At 53.0% G+C, this 19957-nt stretch overlaps 1 protein-coding gene across 2 annotated transcripts in view; it reads left to right on the top strand.

Annotated features, from left to right (window-relative positions):
* UXS1 (UDP-glucuronate decarboxylase 1) overlaps positions 1 to 19957 on the top strand; it is a 148013-nt gene that overhangs the window by 78650 nt on the left and 49406 nt on the right. For both annotated transcript variants that reach the window (XM_077296603.1, XM_077296605.1), the window contains exon 11: positions 17041 to 17084. In XM_077296603.1, coding sequence (XP_077152718.1) covers positions 17041 to 17084 — 44 coding nt within the window. The remainder of the gene's footprint in view (positions 1 to 17040; positions 17085 to 19957) is intronic.

Genomic DNA, 19957 nt, shown 5'->3' on the forward strand with positions numbered 1-19957 from the left:
CTGGTCCTCCTCCTCCGTTTGGCTTACCGACGCCACAGCCCTGCTCGTATGGCGCCTCGACCTGGTCCACCTCCTCCTCCTCCTCCTCCGTTTGGCTTACTGACGCCACAGCCCTGCTCGTATGGCACCTCGACCTGGTCCGCCGCCGCCTCCTCCTCCTCCTGCTGGCTTACCGACTCCACAGCCCTGCTCGTATGGCGCCTCGACGTGGTCCGCCTCCTCCTCCTCCGTTTGGCTTACCGACTCCACAGCCCTGCTCGTATGTCGCCTCGACCTGGTCCTCCTCCTCCTCCTCCTGGCTTACCGACTCCACAGCCCTGCTCGTATGGCGCCTCGACCTGGTCCTCCTCCTCCTCCGTTTGGCTTCCCGACTCCACAGCCCTGCTCGTATGGCGCCTCGACTTGGTCCGCCGCCTCCTCCTCCGTTTGGCTTACCGACTCCACAGCCCTGCTCGTATGGCGCCTCGACCTGGTCCTCCTCCTCCTCCTTGCTTACCGACTCCACAGCCCTGCTCGTATGGCGCCTCGACCTGGTCCTCCTCCTCCTTCTCCGTTTGGCTTACCGACTCCACAGCCCTGCTCGTATGGCGCCTCGACCTGGTCCGCTGCCACCTCCTCCTCCTCCTCCTCCGTTTGGCTTACTGACTCCACAGCCCTGCTCGTATGGCGCCTCGACCTGGTCCGCCTCCTCCTCCTTCTTCTCCTCCTCCTCCTCCGTTTGGCTTACCGACTCCACAGCCCTGCTCGTATGGCGCCTCGACCTGGTCCTCCTCCTCCTCCTCCTCCTCCTCCTGGCTTACCGACTCCACAGCCCTGCTCGTATGGCGCCTCGACCTGGTCCGCCGCCTCCTCCTCCTCCGTTTGGCTTACCGACTCCACAGCCCTGCTCGTATGGCGCCTCGACCTGGTCCTCCTCCTCCTCCTCCGTTTGGCTTACCGACTCCACAGCCCTGCTCGTATGGCGCCTCGACCTGGTCCTCCTCCTCCTCCGTTTGGCTTACCGACGCCACAGCCCTGCTCGTATGGCGCCTCGACCTGGTCCTCCTCCTCCTCCTACTCCTCCGTTTGGCTTACCGACTCCACAGCCCTGCTCGTATGGCGCCTCGACCTGGTCCTCCTCCTCCTCCGTTTGGCTTACCGACGCCACAGCCCTGCTCGTATGGCGCCTCGACCTGGTCCGCCTCCTCCTCCTCCTCCGTTTTGCTTACCGACTCCACAGCCCTGCTCGTATGGCGCCTCGACCTGGTCCGCCTCCTCCTCCTCCGTTTGGCTTACCGACTCCACAGCCCTGCTCATATGGCGCCTCGACCTGGTCCGCCGCCGCCTCCTCCTCCTCCGTTTGGCTTACCGACTCCACAGCCCTGCTCGTATGGCGCCTCGACCTGGTCCGCCGCCGCCTCCTCCTCCTCCGTTTGGCTTACCGACTCCACAGCCCTGCTCGTATGGCGCCTCGACCTGGTCTGCTGCCGCCTCCTCCTCCTCCTCCTCCGTTTGGCTTACCGACTCCACAGCCCTGCTCGTATGGCGCCTCGACCTGGTCCGCCGCCGCCTCCTCCTCCGTTTGGCTTACCGACTCCACAGCCCTGCTCGTATGGCGCCTCGACCTGGGCCGCCGCCGCCTCCTCCTCCTCCGTTTGGCTTACCGACTCCACAGCCCTGCTCGTATGGCGCCTCGACCTGGTCCGCCGCCTCCTCCTCCGTTTGGCTTACCGACTCCACAGCCCTGCTCGTATGGCGCCTCGACCTGGTCCGCCTCCTCCTCCTCCTCCTGGCTTACCGACTCCACAGCCCTGCTCGTATGGCGCTTCGACCTGGTCCGCCTCCTCCTCCTCCTCCGTTTGGCTTACCGACTCCACAGCCCTGCTCGTATGGCGCCTCGACCTGGTCCTCCTCCTCCGTTTGGCTTACCGACTCCACAGCCCTGCTCGTATGGCGCCTCGACCTGGTCCTCCTCCTCCTCCTCCGTTTGGCTTACCGACGCCACAGCCCTGCTCGTATGGCGCCTCGACCTGGTCCGCCTCCTCCTCCTCCGTTTGGCTTACCGACTCCACAGCCCTGCTCGTATGGCGCCTCGACCTGGTCCGCCGCCGCCTCCTCCTCCTCCGTTTGGCTTACCGACTCCACAGCCCTGCTCGTATGGCGCCTCGACCTGGTCTGCCTCCTCCTCCGTTTGGCTTACCGACTCCACAGCCCTGCTCGTATGGCGCCTCGACCTGGTCCTCCTCCTCCTCCGTTTGGCTTACCGACTCCACAGCCCTGCTCGTATGGCGCCTCGACCTGGTCCGCCGCCGCCTCCTCCTCCTCCGTTTGGCTTACCGACTCCACAGCCCTGCTCGTATGGCGCCTCGACCTGGTCTGCCTCCTCCTCCGTTTGGCTTACCGACTCCACAGCCCTGCTCGTATGGCGCCTCGACCTGGTCCTCCTCCTCCTCCGTTTGGCTTACCGACTCCACAGCCCTGCTCGTATGGCGCCTCGACCTGGTCCGCCGCCGCCGCCTCCTCCTCCGTTTGGCTTACCGACTCCACAGCCCTGCTCGTATGGCGCCTCGACCTGGTCCGCTGCCGCCTCCTCCTCCTCCGTTTGGCTTACCGACTCCACAGCCCTGCTCGTATGGCGCCTCGACCTGGTCCGCCTCCGCCTCCGTTTGTCTTACCGACTCCACAGCCCTGCTCGTATGGCGCCTCGACCTGGTCCTCCTCCTCCTCCTCCTCCGTTTGGCTTACCGACGCCACAGCCCTGCTCGTATGGCGCCTCGACCTGGTCCGCCTCCTCCTCCTCCTCCTGGCTTACCGACGCCACAGCCCTGCTCGTATGGCGCCTCGACCTGGTCCTCCTCCTCCTCCTCCTCCTCCTCCTCCTCCTCCGTTTGGCTTACCGACTCCACAGCCCTGCTCGTATGGCGCCTCGACCTGGTCCTCCTCCTCCGTTTGGCTTACCGACTCCACAGCCTTGCTCGTATGGCGCCTCGACCTGGTCCTCCTCCTCCTCCTCCTCCTCCGTTTGGCTTACCGACGCCACAGCCCTGCTCGTATGGCGCCTCGACCTGGTCCACCTCCTCCTCCTCCTCCTCCGTTTGGCTTACTGACGCCACAGCCCTGCTCGTATGGCACCTCGACCTGGTCCGCCGCCGCCTCCTCCTCCTCCGTTTGGCTTACCGACTCCACAGCCCTGCTCGTATGGCGCCTCGACCTGGTCCTCCTCCTCCTCCTGGCTTACCGACTCCACAGCCCTGCTCGTATGGTGCCTCGACCTGGTCCGCCGCCTCCTCCTCCTCCGTTTGGCTTACCGACTCCACAGCCCTGCTCGTATGGCGCCTCGACCTGGTCCGCCTCTCCCTCCTCCTCCGTTTGGCTTACCGACTCCACAGCCCTGCTCGTGTGGCGCCTCGACCTGGTCCTCCTCCTCCTCCTTTTGGCTTACCGACTCCACAGCCCTGCTCGTATGGCGCCTCGACCTGGTCCTCCTCCTCCTCCTCCGTTTGGCTTCCCGACTCCACAGCCCTGCTCGTATGGCGCCTCGACCTGGTCCTCCTCCTCCTCCTCCGTTTGGCTTACCGACTCCACAGCCCTGCTCGTATGGCGCCTCGACCTGGTCCTCCTCCTCCTCCTCCTCCTCCTCCTCCTGGCTTACCGACTCCACAGCCCTGCTCGTATGGCGCCTCGACCTGGTCCTCCTCCTCCTCCGTTTGGCTTACCGACTCCACAGCCCTGCTCGTATGGCGCCTCGACCTGGTCCGCCGCCTCCTCCTCCTCCTCCTCCGTTTGGCTTACCGACTCCACAGCCCTGCTCGTATGGCGCCTCGACCTGGTCCGCTGCCGCCTCCTCCTCCTCCGTTTGGCTTACCGACTCCACAGCCCTGCTCGTATGGCGCCTCGACCTGGTCCGCCGCCTTCTCCTCCTCCTCCTCCGTTTGGCTTACCGACTCCACAGCCCTGCTCGTATGGCGCCTCGACCTGGTCCGCCGCCTCCTCCTCCTCCACCGTTTGGCTTACCGACTCCACAGCCCTGCTCGTATGGCGCCTCGACCTGGTCCTCCTCCTCCTCCTGGCTTACCGACTCCACAGCCCTGCTCGTATGGCGCCTCGACCTGGTCCACCGCCTCCTCCTCCTCCGTTTGGCTTACCGACTCCACAGCCCTGCTCGTATGGCGCCTCGACCTGGTCCTCCTCCTCCTCCTCCGTTTGGCTTACCGACGCCACAGCCCTGCTCGTATGGCGCCTCGACCTGGTCCGCCTCCTCCTCCTCCTCCTGGCTTACCGACTCCACAGCCCTGCTCGTATGGCGCCTCGACCTGGTCCGCCTCCTCCGTTTGGCTTACCGACTCCACAGCCCTGCTCGTATGGCGCCTCGACCTGGTCCGCCGCCGCCTCCTCCTCCTCCATTTGGCTTACCGACTCCACAGCCCTGCTCGTATGGCGCCTCGACCTGGTCCGCCTCCTCCTCCTCCGTTTGGCTTACCGACTCCACAGCCCTGCTCGTATGGCGCCTCGACCTGGTCCGCTGCCGCCTCCTCCTCCTCCTCCGTTTGGCTTACCGACTCCACAGCCCTGCTCGTATGGCGCCTCGACCTGGTCCGCCGCCGCCTCCTCCTCCGTTTGGCTTACCGACTCCACAGCCCTGCTCGTATGGCGCCTCGACCTGGTCCTCCTCCTCCTCCTCCGTTTGGCTTACCGACGCCACAGCCCTGCTCGTATGGCGCCTCGACCTGGTCCTCCTCCTGGCTTACCGACTCCACAGCCCTGCTCGTATGGCGCCTCGACCTGGTCCGCCTCCTCCTCCTCCTCCTCCGTTTGGCTTACCGACTCCACAGCCCTGCTCGTATGGCGCCTCGACCTGGTCCGCCGCCGCCTCCTCCTCCTCAGTTTGGCTTACCGACTCCACAGCCCTGCTCGTATGGCGCCTCGACCTGGTCCGCCTCCTCCTCCTCCTCCTCCGTTTGGCTTACCGACTCCACAGCCCTGCTCGTATGGCGCCTCGACCTGGTCCTCCTCCTCCTCCTCCGTTTGGCTTACCCGACTCCACAGCCCTGCTCGTATGGTGCCTCGACCTGGTCCGCCGCCTCCTCCTCCGTTTGGCTTACCGACTCCACAGCCCTGCTCATATGGCGCCTCGACCTGGTCCGCCGCCGCCTCCTCCTCCGTTTGGCTTACTGACTCCACAGCCCTGCTCGTATGGCGCCTCGACCTGTTCCGCCGCCTCCTCCTCCTCCTCCGTTTGGCTTACTGACTCCACAGCCCTGCTCGTATGGCGCCTCGACCTGGTCCGCCTCCTCCGTTTGGCTTACCGACTCCACAGCCCTGCTCGTATGGCGCCTCGACCTGGTCCGCCTCCTCCGTTTGGCTTACCGACTCCACAGCCCTGCTCGTATGGCGCCTCGACCTGGTGGTCCGCCTCCTCCTCCTCCGTTTGGCTTACCGACTCCACAGCCCTGCTCGTTTGGCGCCTCGACCTGGTCCGCCGCCTCCTCCTCCTCCTCCTCCGTTTGGCTTACTGACTCCACAGCCCTGCTCGTATGGCGCCTCGACCTGGTCCGCCTCCTCCGTTTGGCTTACCGACTTCACAGCCCTGCTCGTATGGCGCCTCGACCTGGTCCGCCTCCTCCGTTTGGCTTACCGACTCCACAGCCCTGCTCGTATGGCGCCTCGACCTGGTCCGCCGCCTCCTCCTCCTCCTCCTCCGTTTGGCTTACCGACTCCACAGCCCTGCTCGTATGGCGCCTCGACCTGGTCCTCCTCCTCCTCCTCCTCCGTTTGGCTTACCGACTCCACAGCCCTGCTCGTATGGTGCCTCGACCTGGTCCTCCTCCTCCTCCTTTTGGCTTACCGACTCCACAGCCCTGCTCGTATGGCGCCTCGACCTGGTCCGCCGCCGCCGCCTCCTCCTCCTCCTCCGTTTGGCTTACCGACTCCACAGCCCTGCTCGTATGGCGCCTCTACCTGGTCCTCCTGCTCCTCCTCCGTTTGGCTTACCGACTCCACAGCCCTGCTCGTTTGGCGCCTCGACCTGGTCTTCCTCCTCCTCCTCCTCCTCCTCCTCCTCCTCCTCCTCCTCCTCCTCCTCCATTTGGCTTACCGACTCCACAGCCCTGCTCGTATGGCGCCTCGACCTGGTCCGCCTCCTCCTCCTCCGTTTGGCTTACCGACTCCACAGCCCTGCTCGTATGGCGCCTCCACCTGGTCCGCCGCCTCCTCCTCCTCCGTTTTGCTTACCGACTCCACAGCCCTGCTTGTATGGCGCCTCGACCTGGTCCGCCGCCGCCTCCTCCTCCGTTTGGCTTACCGACTCCACAGCCCTGCTCGTATGGCGCCTCGACCTGGTCCGCCGCCTCGACCTGGTCCGCCGCCTCGACCTCCTATATTACGATGACAGCAATATATTAAGAGAAAATAAAGTCTGATGGGAGGGTTTTGTCATAAAACAAGTGTGTATTTATATCTTAGTGGGTGTTTTTTTTGTTTTTTATTACTCGGAATATTTTTGTTATGCAGTGTACTCTATTTCATAAAGAAAATTTTTATACAGAACTGCAACTCATCCTGCAAAGAATCCTAAAGCCTTCATACAGTTGTGTTACTGGAAAAATAATGCAATTGTGGATCTTGAAAGTTAAAGGGGTTGTCCACTACTTTCAATTATCCCCCCAATGTATCCCCCTCGGGTCCCCTGATGAATTGTGTAAATACCTTGCGTTGCCGTTTTCGCCTGTGAGCGGCGCTATGCTGGTGGCTTAGTCCGGGTCACGTGATCCCCAGGCTGCAGCCACCGCTTATTTCCGGTGACGTCACGTCAATTTCCAGACTCTGGAAATTGACGTGACGTCAGTAACAGGCGTGTCCAAGCCGCACAGTCAGCAGTCACTCGAGTGACTGGGCTGTGGGCGGGACTGTGGGCTGCCTGCGGGGCTGTGCTGGGGGCGGGCGGGGCTTTGCTGGGGGCGGGCGGGGCTGTGCTGGTGTCTGTGGTGCTGGGATCTGCTGGCCGAAATGTACGTTGGCGGCCAGTCCCGAGGCGGTGGCCGGTCCCGAGGCGGCGGCTGGTGCGACGGCAGGGGTCTGCGTGGTGCTGAAGGTGCCGCCGAAGGTGCTGGAGTGTGGCTGTGCGGTGGTGGTGGCGGCTGCGTTGTCTCTGTGTGCAGGCATGTCCGATGGGACTACAAGTCCCATCGGGCTCTGCCTGCTACAGTGACAGTCAGTGACACATTAGCCAATGATGGGACAGTAGTAGTCCCATCATCCGGCAAATGTGTTGAATGTAAAAAAAAAAAAACACACACATATACAGTACATACATACATAGAACACATACAGAACATGCGACGCCATGCGACGACATGCAGCATGCGACGACATGCAGTATGTGACGACATGCAGCATGCGACGACATGCGCCATGCGACGACATGCGCCATGCGACGACATGCAGCATGTGGCGACATGCAGCCTGCGGCGACATGCAGCCTGCGACGGCATGCGCCATGCGACGACATGCGCCATGCGACGACATGCAGAATGCGACGACATGCAGAATGCGACGACATGCGCCATGCAGCATGCGACGACATGCAGCATGCGACAACATGCGACGACATGCCGCATACAGTATATACATACAGTACATACATACATACAGACATACAGTACATGTAACATAGAGTACATACTCACCATCACTTGTCACCTTGATCCCCGAAGCCATTGTCATCTGTAAAAAATTTTAAAATAATAAACAACCAATATACTCCCTGATCCGCAGAAATCCAATTAAAACGAGTGTCCCTCGACGATCTCCCGTGGAGAGCAGGAGCATCAGCTAAAGCAACCACTCTCCAGGGGCCCCAGGAACACAATGAGGGGAGGAAGGTATCCTTCCACAATGTATTCCCCTCAATGTATTCCTATGCCCCTGTGAGATAATAGTCCCTAGTTTCACTTTATGGCATTGCTGTATGAGAAAGTTCCCACGCAGCTTTTTGCCATAAAGTGATACCAGTGAACTTTAGTAATCTCAGTGATGCACTGCAGGAGCCATTGTCTCCTGTCAGTGTGTCACTGAGGTCCTATAGAGCAGTGACATCACTCGATGTCACTGTTCTATAGGAGAGATTGTCGTGGGACACTCGTTATTAATTGAACTACGGCGGACAGGTAGTATACGGATTATTTTACGTTTTTTGCAGGCGCTGAAGTATGGTAAGTATGGTGAAATGAAGAATATTAAAATACTTTTTCCTAATGTGTGCGTGTTTTATTAACCCTTTTTTAGTATTGGGTTAAAAACGGATAGGCGTCTTATTGACGCCTCTCCGTTATTAACCCGGCTTAATGTCACCTTACAATAGCAAGGTTACATTAACCCCTTATTACCCCATATCCCACCGCTACACGGGAGTGGGAAGAGAGGGGCTAAGTGCCAGAATTGGCGCATCTTACAGATGCGCCATTTCTGGGGCATCTTACAGATGCGCCATTTCTGGGGCGGCTGCGGACTGGTATTTGTAGCCGGGGGGGGGGGGACCAATATCCATGGCCCCTCACTGGGCTATGAATATCAGCCCACAGCTGTCTGCGTAGCCTATCTGGCTATAAAATATAGGGGGACCCCACGTCATTTTTTTGGGGGGGTCCCCCTATTTTAATAGCCAGTAAAGGCTACGCAGACAGCTGCGGGCTGATATTCATAGCAGGCTACAAATATTGGCCCCCGGCCGTCGGCTTTCCCCCTCTGGCGCAGAAAATTGCGTGGGAGCCCACGCCGTTTTTTTCCGGTTTTTATTAAATTAAACGCTCATTAAGGCCTCTTTCACACTTGCGTCGGTACGGGTGCATCGCTATGCGTCGGGCATACGTACCGACGCACATTGTGAAATTTGTGCACGTCGTGGGCAGCGGATGCAGTTTTTCAACGCATCCGCTGCCCATTCTGAAGTCCGAGGAGGAGGGGGCGGAGTTTTGGCCGCGCATGCGCGGTAGAAAATGGCAGACGCGACGGACGTGCCAATGGTCCGCCAAAACACGACGCATTCGTTGCACGACGGACGCGACGTGTGGCCATCCGTCGCAATCCGTCACTAATACAAGTCTATGGGTAAAAATCGCATCCTGCGAGCACATTTGCAGGATCCGTTTTTTCCCCAAAAAGACGGATTAGTTAAAACGCAAGTGTGAAAGTAGCCTTAGGCTGCTTTCACACTAGCATCGGTAAGGGGCCGTCGTACTGCGTCGCTAATAAAAGTCTATGGAGAAAAAACGCATCCTGCAGACAACTTTGCAGGACGCGTTTTTTTCTCCACAACGACGCATTGCGATGTGCAGTGCACGACGCTAGTGTGAAAGAGGCCTTAGAAACATCGGCCTTCCTATTATATATCTATGGATATATCTATCCATAGATATATTTATAGATAGATACATAGATGTATCTATCCATATATTTGGCTGCTTTCACACATCAGGTTTTTGCCGTGAGGCACAATTCGGCGAGTTTTGAAAAAAAACGGATCCATTTTTTTCCGTCGGATCCGTTTTTTTCTCATAGAGTTGTATTAGCGCCGGATTGCGCCTGATGGCCACACGTTTCATCCGTTTTTTGCCGGATCCGTCAAAAAAGCTGTTTCCGCCGGATGGAAAACACATACAGAGGAACGTTTTTTCTGTCCGGCGAAAAAACGCACAGCGACGGATCTGGCAAAAAAACGTATGAAACTGAGCTGTGAAATGATGAATCCGGCCTTGGAATCCGATTTTTCATGCATGTTTCCATTCAAATCATGCACATTTTCCGTTTATTTATTTCCAAAAACTGCATTAAAACCGCGCATAAACCGCACCAAAAAAAGCATCAAAACTGCACCAAAAACTGCATCAAAACCTGGTGCAGTTTTGCAGTTATCTATTCATATATCTATCTGTAGATGTGTCTGGATAGATATATCTATTGATAGATGTATGGATAGCGTAGGATGTGTGTCCACTGTCCGGATTACATCCGAATGAGCTGCAGATTGGATGCTGCGTACTTGTTGTCCCATCGGATGATGCATGCACACACACCCCAAAAGACCCCCCCTCACAGCCTCGCGCACACACCTGAACAGTCCCGCACAGGGCTGTACACACCTGAACAGTCCCGCACACATCCGAACAGCCCGCAGACCCTGCACACACCTGAACAGTCCCGCACAGTGCCGCACACATCCGAACAGCCCGCAGACCCCTGCAATCAGATCCGCAACGTGTGCACACAGCCTTAGCATTTAGTGAACCTAGCAAAAAAAGCCAAGCAAAAAACAAGTGTGGGATTGCACTTTTTTTGCCATTTCATTGCACTTTGAATTTTTTCCACATTTTCTGTTACCCGACATGGTAAAACCAATGGTGTCGTTCAAAAGTAGAACTTGTCCCGCAAAAAACAAGCCCTCACATGGCCATATTGACGGAAAAATGATGGCTCTGGAAAGAAAGGGAGCGATAAACGAAAAAAGCTCCAAGGGGTTTAGAAACATGGATATGGACATATCTATGGAAATAGACATAGATAGATAGATAGATAGATAGATAGATAGATAGATAGATAGATAGATAGATAGATAGATCTATCTATCCGTGTGTAATGGAGTGTGGGTTGGACAAATGTAAAAGAGGAGGTTGGATAGAAATGACATCACAAATCTTTTTGAAGGGAGAGGGAGGGGTTGGGGTGTGTTTTGGAGTGGGTGTGCCAGGTGCAGAGTTACAGGCGAGTGCAATGCATCGTGGAACTTGTAGTATTAGAGCACAATAACTCAGGAGAAAGGAAGTTGTCGATTAACCCCATGAGAGCTGAATCCAGCACTAAAGATGTGCTGCTACAGCATGATAAAAGGTAATATTGCTAAAATAAACACAGTAGATGTTTTCAGTGGCACATAATAGCAAGATTTATGAAAAAAAAGGTTATAGTAGTGGACAACTTCTTTAAGGAGGGAAGAAATATCTGCACCTTCAGGGTATGTGCACACGTTCAGGAATTTGCACGTTTTTTTTCGCGATAAAAACGCTATATAAACGCACATCCCCCCAATCCTGCCCCCCGCCTCATACATTACTACCCCTTACCCTATCCTCACACTATGAGAAACCACCGCAACCCCTCACACTTAAAACCTGTGCAACTGACCCCCACCACACTGCTTCCCCTCTCTGGGGCACTTTGGAATGCCCGCTCTGTCTGCAACAAGCTCCACATGGTCCATGATCTCCTCACTTCTCGCAACCTTTTCTTCCTGGCCCTCACTGAGACCTGGCTGACGCCCCCTGACACGGCCTCGCCTGCAGCACTGAGTTACGGTGGCCTCAAATTTACCCACACTCCTCGCTCTGGCAACAGACATGGTGGAGGAGTGGGTATCCTTCTTTCTTAAAACTGCTCCTTCAACCCTATCCAACCCCCACCCTCCCTTATCCTCCCTTCTTTCGAGGTTCACTCTGTCCGTATTTACGCTCCCACCAATCTCCAAATGGCTGTCATATACCGACCACCTGGCTCAGCCACTGCCTTCATCGACCAATTCTCCACCTGGCTCCTTCACTTTCTCTCTGCCGACATCCCCACCATCATCATGGGTGACTTTAATATCCCTACTGACACCCAGCAGCCTCCAAACTACTGGCCCTTACTTCATCGTTTGGGCTCGCCCATTGGTCCACCACAGCCACCCACACAGACGGACATACACTAGACCTCATCTTCACCCGCCTTTGTTCCTTATCTAATCTCACAAACTCTCCCTTCCCCCTATCTGACCACCATCTACTCACCTTCTCATCCTTGTCCTCCTCACCTGCCCCCATGTCCAGCCATTACCACATCCTCGCAGAAACCTCGCACATCTAGACACTCAGACTCTCTCCTACCCCTGTCCTCCATATCTTCACTGCACGACACAGACAGCGCCACCGCTTTCTATAACTCGACCCTCACATCAGCCATAGACTCAGTCGCCCCTCACGCATGGCACAGTGCGACAAACCAATAGGCAACCTTGGCATAACAATGTCACAAAAAAACTTCGACAAACATCCAGGGTTGCAGAGCGGCGTTGGAAGAAAACACGCCTGCCAGACGACTTCACTGCCTTCAAACAAGCTACATTTGACTTCAAATCAGCCCTCACCTCTGCTAAACAGACCTATTTCACTAACCTTGTATCTTCACTATCCTACAACCCAAAACAACTGTTCAGCACATTTAACTCCCTCCTCCGCCCACCACTGCCACCTCCAACTCCCTTCATCTCTTCCGAGGACTTTGCCACCTACTTCAAAAACAAGATTGACCAAACAAGGCAAACCTTTACTTGTCCACCACCCCAACCACTCCATATACCAGACCTCTGCCCTTCCCTAATAACCTCCCTCTCCAACATCACTGAAGGAGAGCTTACTCGCCTCTTTTCCAAATCACACCTCACCACCTGTGCACTTGACCCCATCCCTTCCCACCTGCTCCCCAACCTCACTAACATGCTTATTCCAGCCCTAACCCATCTATTCAAACTATCGCTCTCTTCTGGTACATTTCCCTCTGCCTTCAAACATGCCACCATCACACCCATCCTCAAAAAAACTAACCTTGACCCAACTGCTATGCCCAGCTATCGCCCCATATCACTGCTCCCGTTTGCTTCAAAACTCCTTGAGCAGCATGTCCATGGTCAACTTTCCTCCCACCTCTCATCTAACTCTCTCCTTGACAACCTCCAATCTGGCTTCCGCCCCCACCACTCCACCGAAACTGCCCTGACAAAAATTACTAATGACCTAGTCACAGCCAAGGCTAACAGTTCTCCATCCTCCTCCTTCTTGACCTGTCCTCTGCTTTCAACACAGTCGATCACTGCCTACTGCTACAGATTCTTTCTTCCCTTGGCATCAAAGACCTCGCCATGTCCTGAATTGCCTCATACCTATCCAACCGCACATTTAGCGTTTCCCACTCCCACACTACCTCCTCATCCCGCCCTCTCTCTGTCGGAGTCCCTCAAGGCTCTGTCCTAGGACCCCTACTTTTTTCCATCTATACCCTTGGCCTAGGACAACTCATAAAGTCCCATGGCTTCCAGTACCACCTGTATGCAGACAACACTCAGATCTACCTCTGGCCCAGATGTCACCTCCCTGCTGTCCAGAATCCCGAAGTGTCTGTCAGCCATATCCTCCTTCACCTCTCGCTTCCTAAAACTCAATGTAGACAAAACCGAACTCATCATCTTTCCCCCACCTCACGTATCCCCCCTACCTGATCTATCTATTATGGTAAACGGCATCACGCTCTCTCCCGCTCCTGAAATCCGCTGCCTCGGGGTAACTCTTGACTCTGCCCTTTCCTTCAAACCTCACGTCCAAGCTCTTGCCACCACCTGTCGCCTCCAACTCAAAAATATTGCCAGAATCCGTCCTTTCCTCAACCCACACTTTACCAAAACTCTTGTGCATGCTCTCATTATCTCCCGCCTCGATTACTGCAACACCCTCCTCTGTGGCCTCCCCGCTAACTCTCTTGCACCACTCCAGTCTGTCCTCAACTCTGCTGCCCGCCTAATCCACCTCTCTCCTCGCTACTCCCCTGCTTCTCCCCTCTGCAAATCCCTCCACTGGCTCCCAATCCCCCAACGAATCCAGTTCAAACTACTAACACTGATCTACAAAGCCATCCACAACCTGTCCCCTCCCTATATCTCTGAACTAATCTCCCACTATCTTCCCTCACGTAATCTTCGTTCATCCCAAGACCTCCTACTCTCCTCCACACTTATTCGTTGCTCACACAATCGCCTCCAAGATTTCTCCCGAATATCCCCCATCCTCTGGAATTCCATACCTCAACACGTCCGATTATCCACCACCCTCGGATCCTTCAGACGGAACCTGAAAACCCATCTCTTCAGGAAAGCCTACAGCCTACAATAACCGAGCCGCCGCCTCACCACCGCCAGAGCCGCCGCCGCCTCATCCCTACCTTCTGTCTCTTCCCCACTATCCCATAGAATGTAAGTCCGCAAGGACAAGGTCCTCTCCCCTCTGTACCAGTGTGTCACTGTAAACCTGTTTACTGTAAATGATATCTACAGTGCCTACAAGTAGTATTCAACCCCCTGCAGATTTAGCAGGTTTACACATTTGGAATTAACTTGGCATTGTGACATTTGGACTGTAGATCAGCCTGGAATTGTGAAATGCACTGCAGCAAAAAAGAATGTTATTTCTTTGTTTATTTTTTAAAAAAATTTGGAAAAGTTTTTTCAGAGCGTCATTTATTATTCAACCCCTCAACCCACCAGAATTCTGTTTGGTTCCCCTAAAGTATTAAGAAGTAGTTCAGGCACAAAGAACAATGAGCTTCACATGTTTGGATTAATTATGTCTTTTTCCAGCCTTTTCTGACTATTTAAGACCCTCCCCAAACTTGTGAACAGCACTCATACATGGTCAACATGGGAAAGACAAAGGAGCATTCCAAGGCCATCAGAGACAAGATCGTGGAGGGTCACAAGGCTGGCAAGGGGTACAAAACCCTTTCCAAGGAGTTGGGCCTACCTGTCTCCACTGTTGGGAGCATCATCCGGAAGTGGAAGGCTTATGGAACTACTGTTAGCCTTCCACGGCCTGGACAGCCTTTGAAAGTTTCCTCCCGTGCCGAGGCCAGGCTTGTCCGAAGAGTCAAGGCTAACCCAAGGACAACAAGGAAGGAGCTCCGGGAAGATCTCATGGCAGTGGGGACATTGGTTTCAGTCAATACCATAAGTAACGTACTCCACCGCAATGGTCTCCTTTCCAGACGAGCCCGTAAGGTACCTTTACTTTCAAAGCGTCATGTCAAGGCTTGTCTACAGTTTGCGCATGATCACTTGGAGGACTCTGAGACTGACTGGTTCAAGGTTCTCTGGTCTCATGAGACCAAGATCGAGATCTTTGGTGCCAACCACACACGTGACGTTTGGAGACTGGATGGCACTGCATACGACCCCAAGAATACCATCCCTACAGTCAAGCTTCGTGGTGGCAGCATCATGCTGTGGGGCTGTTTCTCAGCCAAGGGGCCTGGCCATCTGGTCCGCATCCATGGGAAGATGGATAGCACGGCCTACCTGGAGATTTTGGCCAAGAACCTCCGCTCCTCCATCAAGGATCTTAAGATGGGTCGTCATTTCATCTTCTAACAAGACAACGACCCAAAGCACACAGCCAAGAAAACCAAGGCCTGGTTCAAGAGGCAAAAAATCAAGGTGTTGCAGTGGCCTTGTCAGTCTCCTGACCTTAACCCAATTGAAAACTTGTGGAAGGAGCTCAAGATTAAAGTCCACTTGAGACACCCAAAGAACCTAGATAACTTGGAGAAGATCTGCATGGAGGAGTGGGCCAAGATAACTCCAGAGACCTGTGCCGGCCTGATCAGGTCTTATAAAAGACGATTAGCTGTAATTGCAAACAAAGGTTATTCCACAAAATATTAAACCTAGGGGTTGAATAATAATTGACCCACACTTTTATGTTTAAAATTTATAAAAATTTAACTGAGCAACAAAACTTTTTGGTTTGTAAGATTTATGCATCTGTTAATAAATCCTGCTCTTGTTTGAAGTTTGAAGGCTCTAACTTATTTGCATCTTATTAAACCTGCTAGATCTGCAGGGGGTTGAATACTACTTTTAGGCTACGTTCACACTTTGCGGGTTTTGCCGCGGATCCGCAGCGGATTTGACACTGCAGATCCGCAGCAGTTTTCCATGCAGGGTACAGTACAATGTTACCCTATGGAAAACAAAACCCGCTGTGCCCACGCTGCGGATTTCCGCGGAAAAAGCCGTGCGGCTTTTCTGCGGAAAAAAAGGAGCATGTCACTTCTTGGTGCAGAATGGCAGCGATGCAGATGGTACCCGGGGTGGAGGAGAGGAGACTCTCCTCCAGGCCCTGGGAACCATATTTTGGTGTAAAAAAAAGAATTAAAATAAAAAATGATGCTATACTCACCTCTCAGCGCTGCCCGCGGCGTCCGGTCTCAGTTGCTGTGCGAGCAGGACCTGTGGTGACGTCGCGGTCACATGACCGTGATGATGCCGCGGTCACATGACCGTGATGTCACGAAGGTCCTTGTCGGCACAGCCGCCTGCAGCACCGAGGAGATCCGGACATCGGAGGGTGAGTATAACCAATTTTTATTATTTTTTACATTACTATTGATGCTGCTTATTGCTGCATATGCAGCATCAATAGTATAGGTGGAAACCCGCAGCGAAAACCGCGGAACAAACCGCGATAAATCTGCAGGGATAACCGCAGCGGTTTTGCCCTGCAGATTTATCAATTCCGCTGCGGGAGAACCCGCAGAGCAGGCCGCAGAGTGTGAACATGGCCTTAGGCACTGTATAACTCTGTATGTAACCCCTTTCTCATGTACAGCACCATGTAGTTAATGGTGCTATATAAATAAATAATAATAATAGTAATAAACGCATACATATGCATCCTGTCAATTAGAATGCATTCCGCATTTTTTGTGCACATGATGCGTTTTTTTCTGCAAAAAAAATGCATTGCGGGAAAAGAAGCATCATGTTCATTATTTTTGCTGATTTTATGGTGATTTCCCATAGTTTTGGAGTGTCCAGAAAAAACGCATACAATCCGCAAAAAAAACGCGCAAAATCTGCACCAAAAAACGTGAAAAGTACGCATGCAGAATTCCTGCGGAAAACCTCAGGTTTATCTCAGGAAAATTCTGCATGCATTCCGGACGTGTGCACATACCCTTAAGGTGTTAGTGAAATTCTTTCTGAAAGTCTGTAATTTAATTAACGCCCTAACTTTTTTGGAATTGTTCTATTTACAGGAAAGAGTTGTTAGAAGACTGCCTCACAAGGTTTTATCTATTAAGCCATTTTTCCTACTGCATACATGTTATAAAAGGAATATAGTTAATTCTACTTTTGTATTGGTGATGAGGGTCTTTTAAAATAGATCCTATTTTGCCGTAAAAGTAACGATTTTAATTTTTCTTCTGTAGGTTTATGGATCCGGATCACAGACTAGGGCGTTTCAATATGTCAGGTTAGTGTGTGTGTTTCTCTATTATATAAGATTTCTTATTCTGCCACCATTTTTGAGTCATTTCACTTAAGGTACCGTCACATTTAGCGACGCTGCAGCGATCTAGACAACGATCCCGATCGCTGCAGCGCCGCTGTGTGGTCGCTGGAGACCTGTCACACAGACAGCTCTCCAGCGATCAACTATGCGAAGTCCCCTGGTAACCAGGGTAAACATTGGGTTACTAAGCGCAGGGCCGCGCTTAGTAACCCGATGTTTACCCTGGTTACCAGCGTAAACGTAAAAACCAAACACTACATACTTACATTCCGGTGTCTGTCCCCCGGCACTGTGCTTCTCTGCACTGTGTAAGCGCCAGCCGGAAAGCACAGCGGTGACGTCACCGCTGTGCTTTGCTTTACGGCCAGCCGGCGCTGACACAGTGCAGGGAAGCAGAACGCCGGGGGACAGACACTGGAATGTAAGTATGTAGTGTTTGTTTTTTACGTTTACGCTGGTAACCAGGGTAAACATCGGGTTACTAAGCGCGGCCCTGCCCTTAGTAACCCGATGTTTACCCTGGTTACCAGTGAAGACATCACTGAATCGGCGTCACACACACCGATTCAGCGATGTCTACGGGAGATCCAGCAACGAAATAAGGTGCTGGCCTTCTAGCTCCGACCAACGATGACACAGCAGGATCCTGATCGCTGCTGCCTGTCAAACGCAACGATATCGCTATCCAGGACGCTGCAACATCACGGATCGCTAGCGATATCGTTCAGTGTGAAGGTATCTTTAGTAAAGACTTGGAGAACCTGTCAGCAGGATTATACTCGATAACTACTGATATTGTCATGTTGGCGCTGTTACTGATTAAAATGATACCTGCTGTGAAGAAATCTGTTTTGATTCATGTGTAATCTTTGTTTGACGTTTTCATTTGATATGTTTGTGCTTCGGGGCGTGCCTGTGGGGGTCTTTTCTTGGTTCTCTGGCCTCTTCATTATCATTCTGTGCCTAACCCCTTTCTGACATCAGACGTACTATCCCGTCGAGGTGACCTGGGCCCGTATGACCATCGACGGGATAGTACATCATATGCGATCAGCCGCGCTCACGGGGGGAGCGTGGCTGGGTGTCAGCTGATTATCACTGCTGACATCCGGCACTGCCAGGAACTTTCACGGACTGCTCCCAGCACATTAACCCACGGAACACTGCGATCAAACAAGTTTGCAACGTTCCGGTGGCATAGGGAAGCATCACGCAGGGAGGGGGCTCTTGCGTGCTTCCCTGAGACCATCAGAACAACGCGATATGATCGCGTTATTCAGAGCGTGTCCTCCCTGTAGGCCCCCGGATCCAAGATGGCCGCGGGGGTCCTTCCGGGTCCTGCATGGAGGTGGCTTGTCAGCGCCTGCACTGCCTGTCAGATCGCTGATCTGACACAGAGCTCTGCAAAGTGTCAAATCAGCGATCTGACACTATGTAGTGATGTCCCACCGTGGGACAAAGTAAAAAAGTTTAAAAAAAAAAATCCTTAATAAAGAAAAAAAAATATTGTTCCAACAAATACATTTCTTTATGTAAATAAAAAAACAATAAAAGTACACATATTTAGTAATTTAGTATCTCCGCGTCCGTTACGTCCCGACCTATAAAACTGTATCACTAGTTAACCCCTGCAGTGAACACCGTAAAAAAATAATAAAAAGCGAGGCAAAAAACAATGCTTTTTCATACCGCAGAACGAAAAGTGGAATAACACGCTATCAAAAAGATGGATATAAATAAACATGGCACCGCTGAAAACGTCATCTTGTCCCGCAAAAAACGAGCTGCCATCAGCGAAAAAATAAGTTGTAGCCCTCAGAATAAAGCGATGCAAAAACAATTATATTTTTATATAAAATAGTTTTTATTGTATAAAAGCGCCAAAACATAAAACGATATAAATGAGGTATCTCTGTAATCGTACTGACCCAAAGAATAAAACTGCTTTACCAAAACGCGGAACGGTATAAACACCCCCCCTTCCCCAAAAGAAATTAAATTAATTGCTGGTTTTTGTTCATTCTGCCTAACAAAAATCGGAATAAAAAGCGATCAAAAAATGTCATGTGGACGAAAATGGTACCAATAAAAACGTCAACTCGTTCCGCAAAAAAACAAGACCTCACATTACTCTGTGGAACAAAATATGGAAAAATTATAGCTCTCAAAATGTGGTGACGCAAAAAATATTTTTTGCAATCAAAAGCGTCTTTTAGTGTGTGACAGCTGCCAAACAAAAATCCGCTATAAAAACCCACTTTAAATAGTAAATCAAACCCCCTTTATCACCCCCTTAGTTGGGGAAAACTAATAAAGTAAAAAAAATGTATCTATTTCCATTTTCCCATTAGGGTTAGGCTTGGGGCTAAAGTTAGGCTTGGGGCTACGGTTTGGATTACGTTTACGGTTGGGTTAGGGGTGTGTTGGGGTTAGGGTTGGAGTTAGAATTGGGGGGGTTTCCACTGTTTAGGCACATCAGGGACTCTGCAAACGCAACATGGCGTCTGATCTCAATTCCATCCAATTCTGCGTTGAAAAAGTAAAATGGCGCTCCTTCCCTTCTGAGCTCTACAGTGCGCCCAAACAGTGGTTTACCCGCACATATGGGGTATCAGCGTACTCAGGACAAATTGCACAACAACTTTTGGGGTCCAATTTCTCCTGTTACCCTTGGGAAAATACAAAACTGGGGGCTAAAAAAATCTTTTTTGTGGAAAAGAAAAAGATTTTTTATTTTCACAGTTCTGCGTTACAAACTGTAGTGAAACACTTGGGGGGTTCAAAGTTCTCACAACACATCTAGATAAGTTCCTTGGGGGGTCTAGTTTCCAATA

This window comes from Ranitomeya variabilis, chromosome 3, assembly GCF_051348905.1.
Source record: "Ranitomeya variabilis isolate aRanVar5 chromosome 3, aRanVar5.hap1, whole genome shotgun sequence".
NCBI lineage: Eukaryota > Metazoa > Chordata > Amphibia > Anura > Dendrobatidae > Ranitomeya > Ranitomeya variabilis.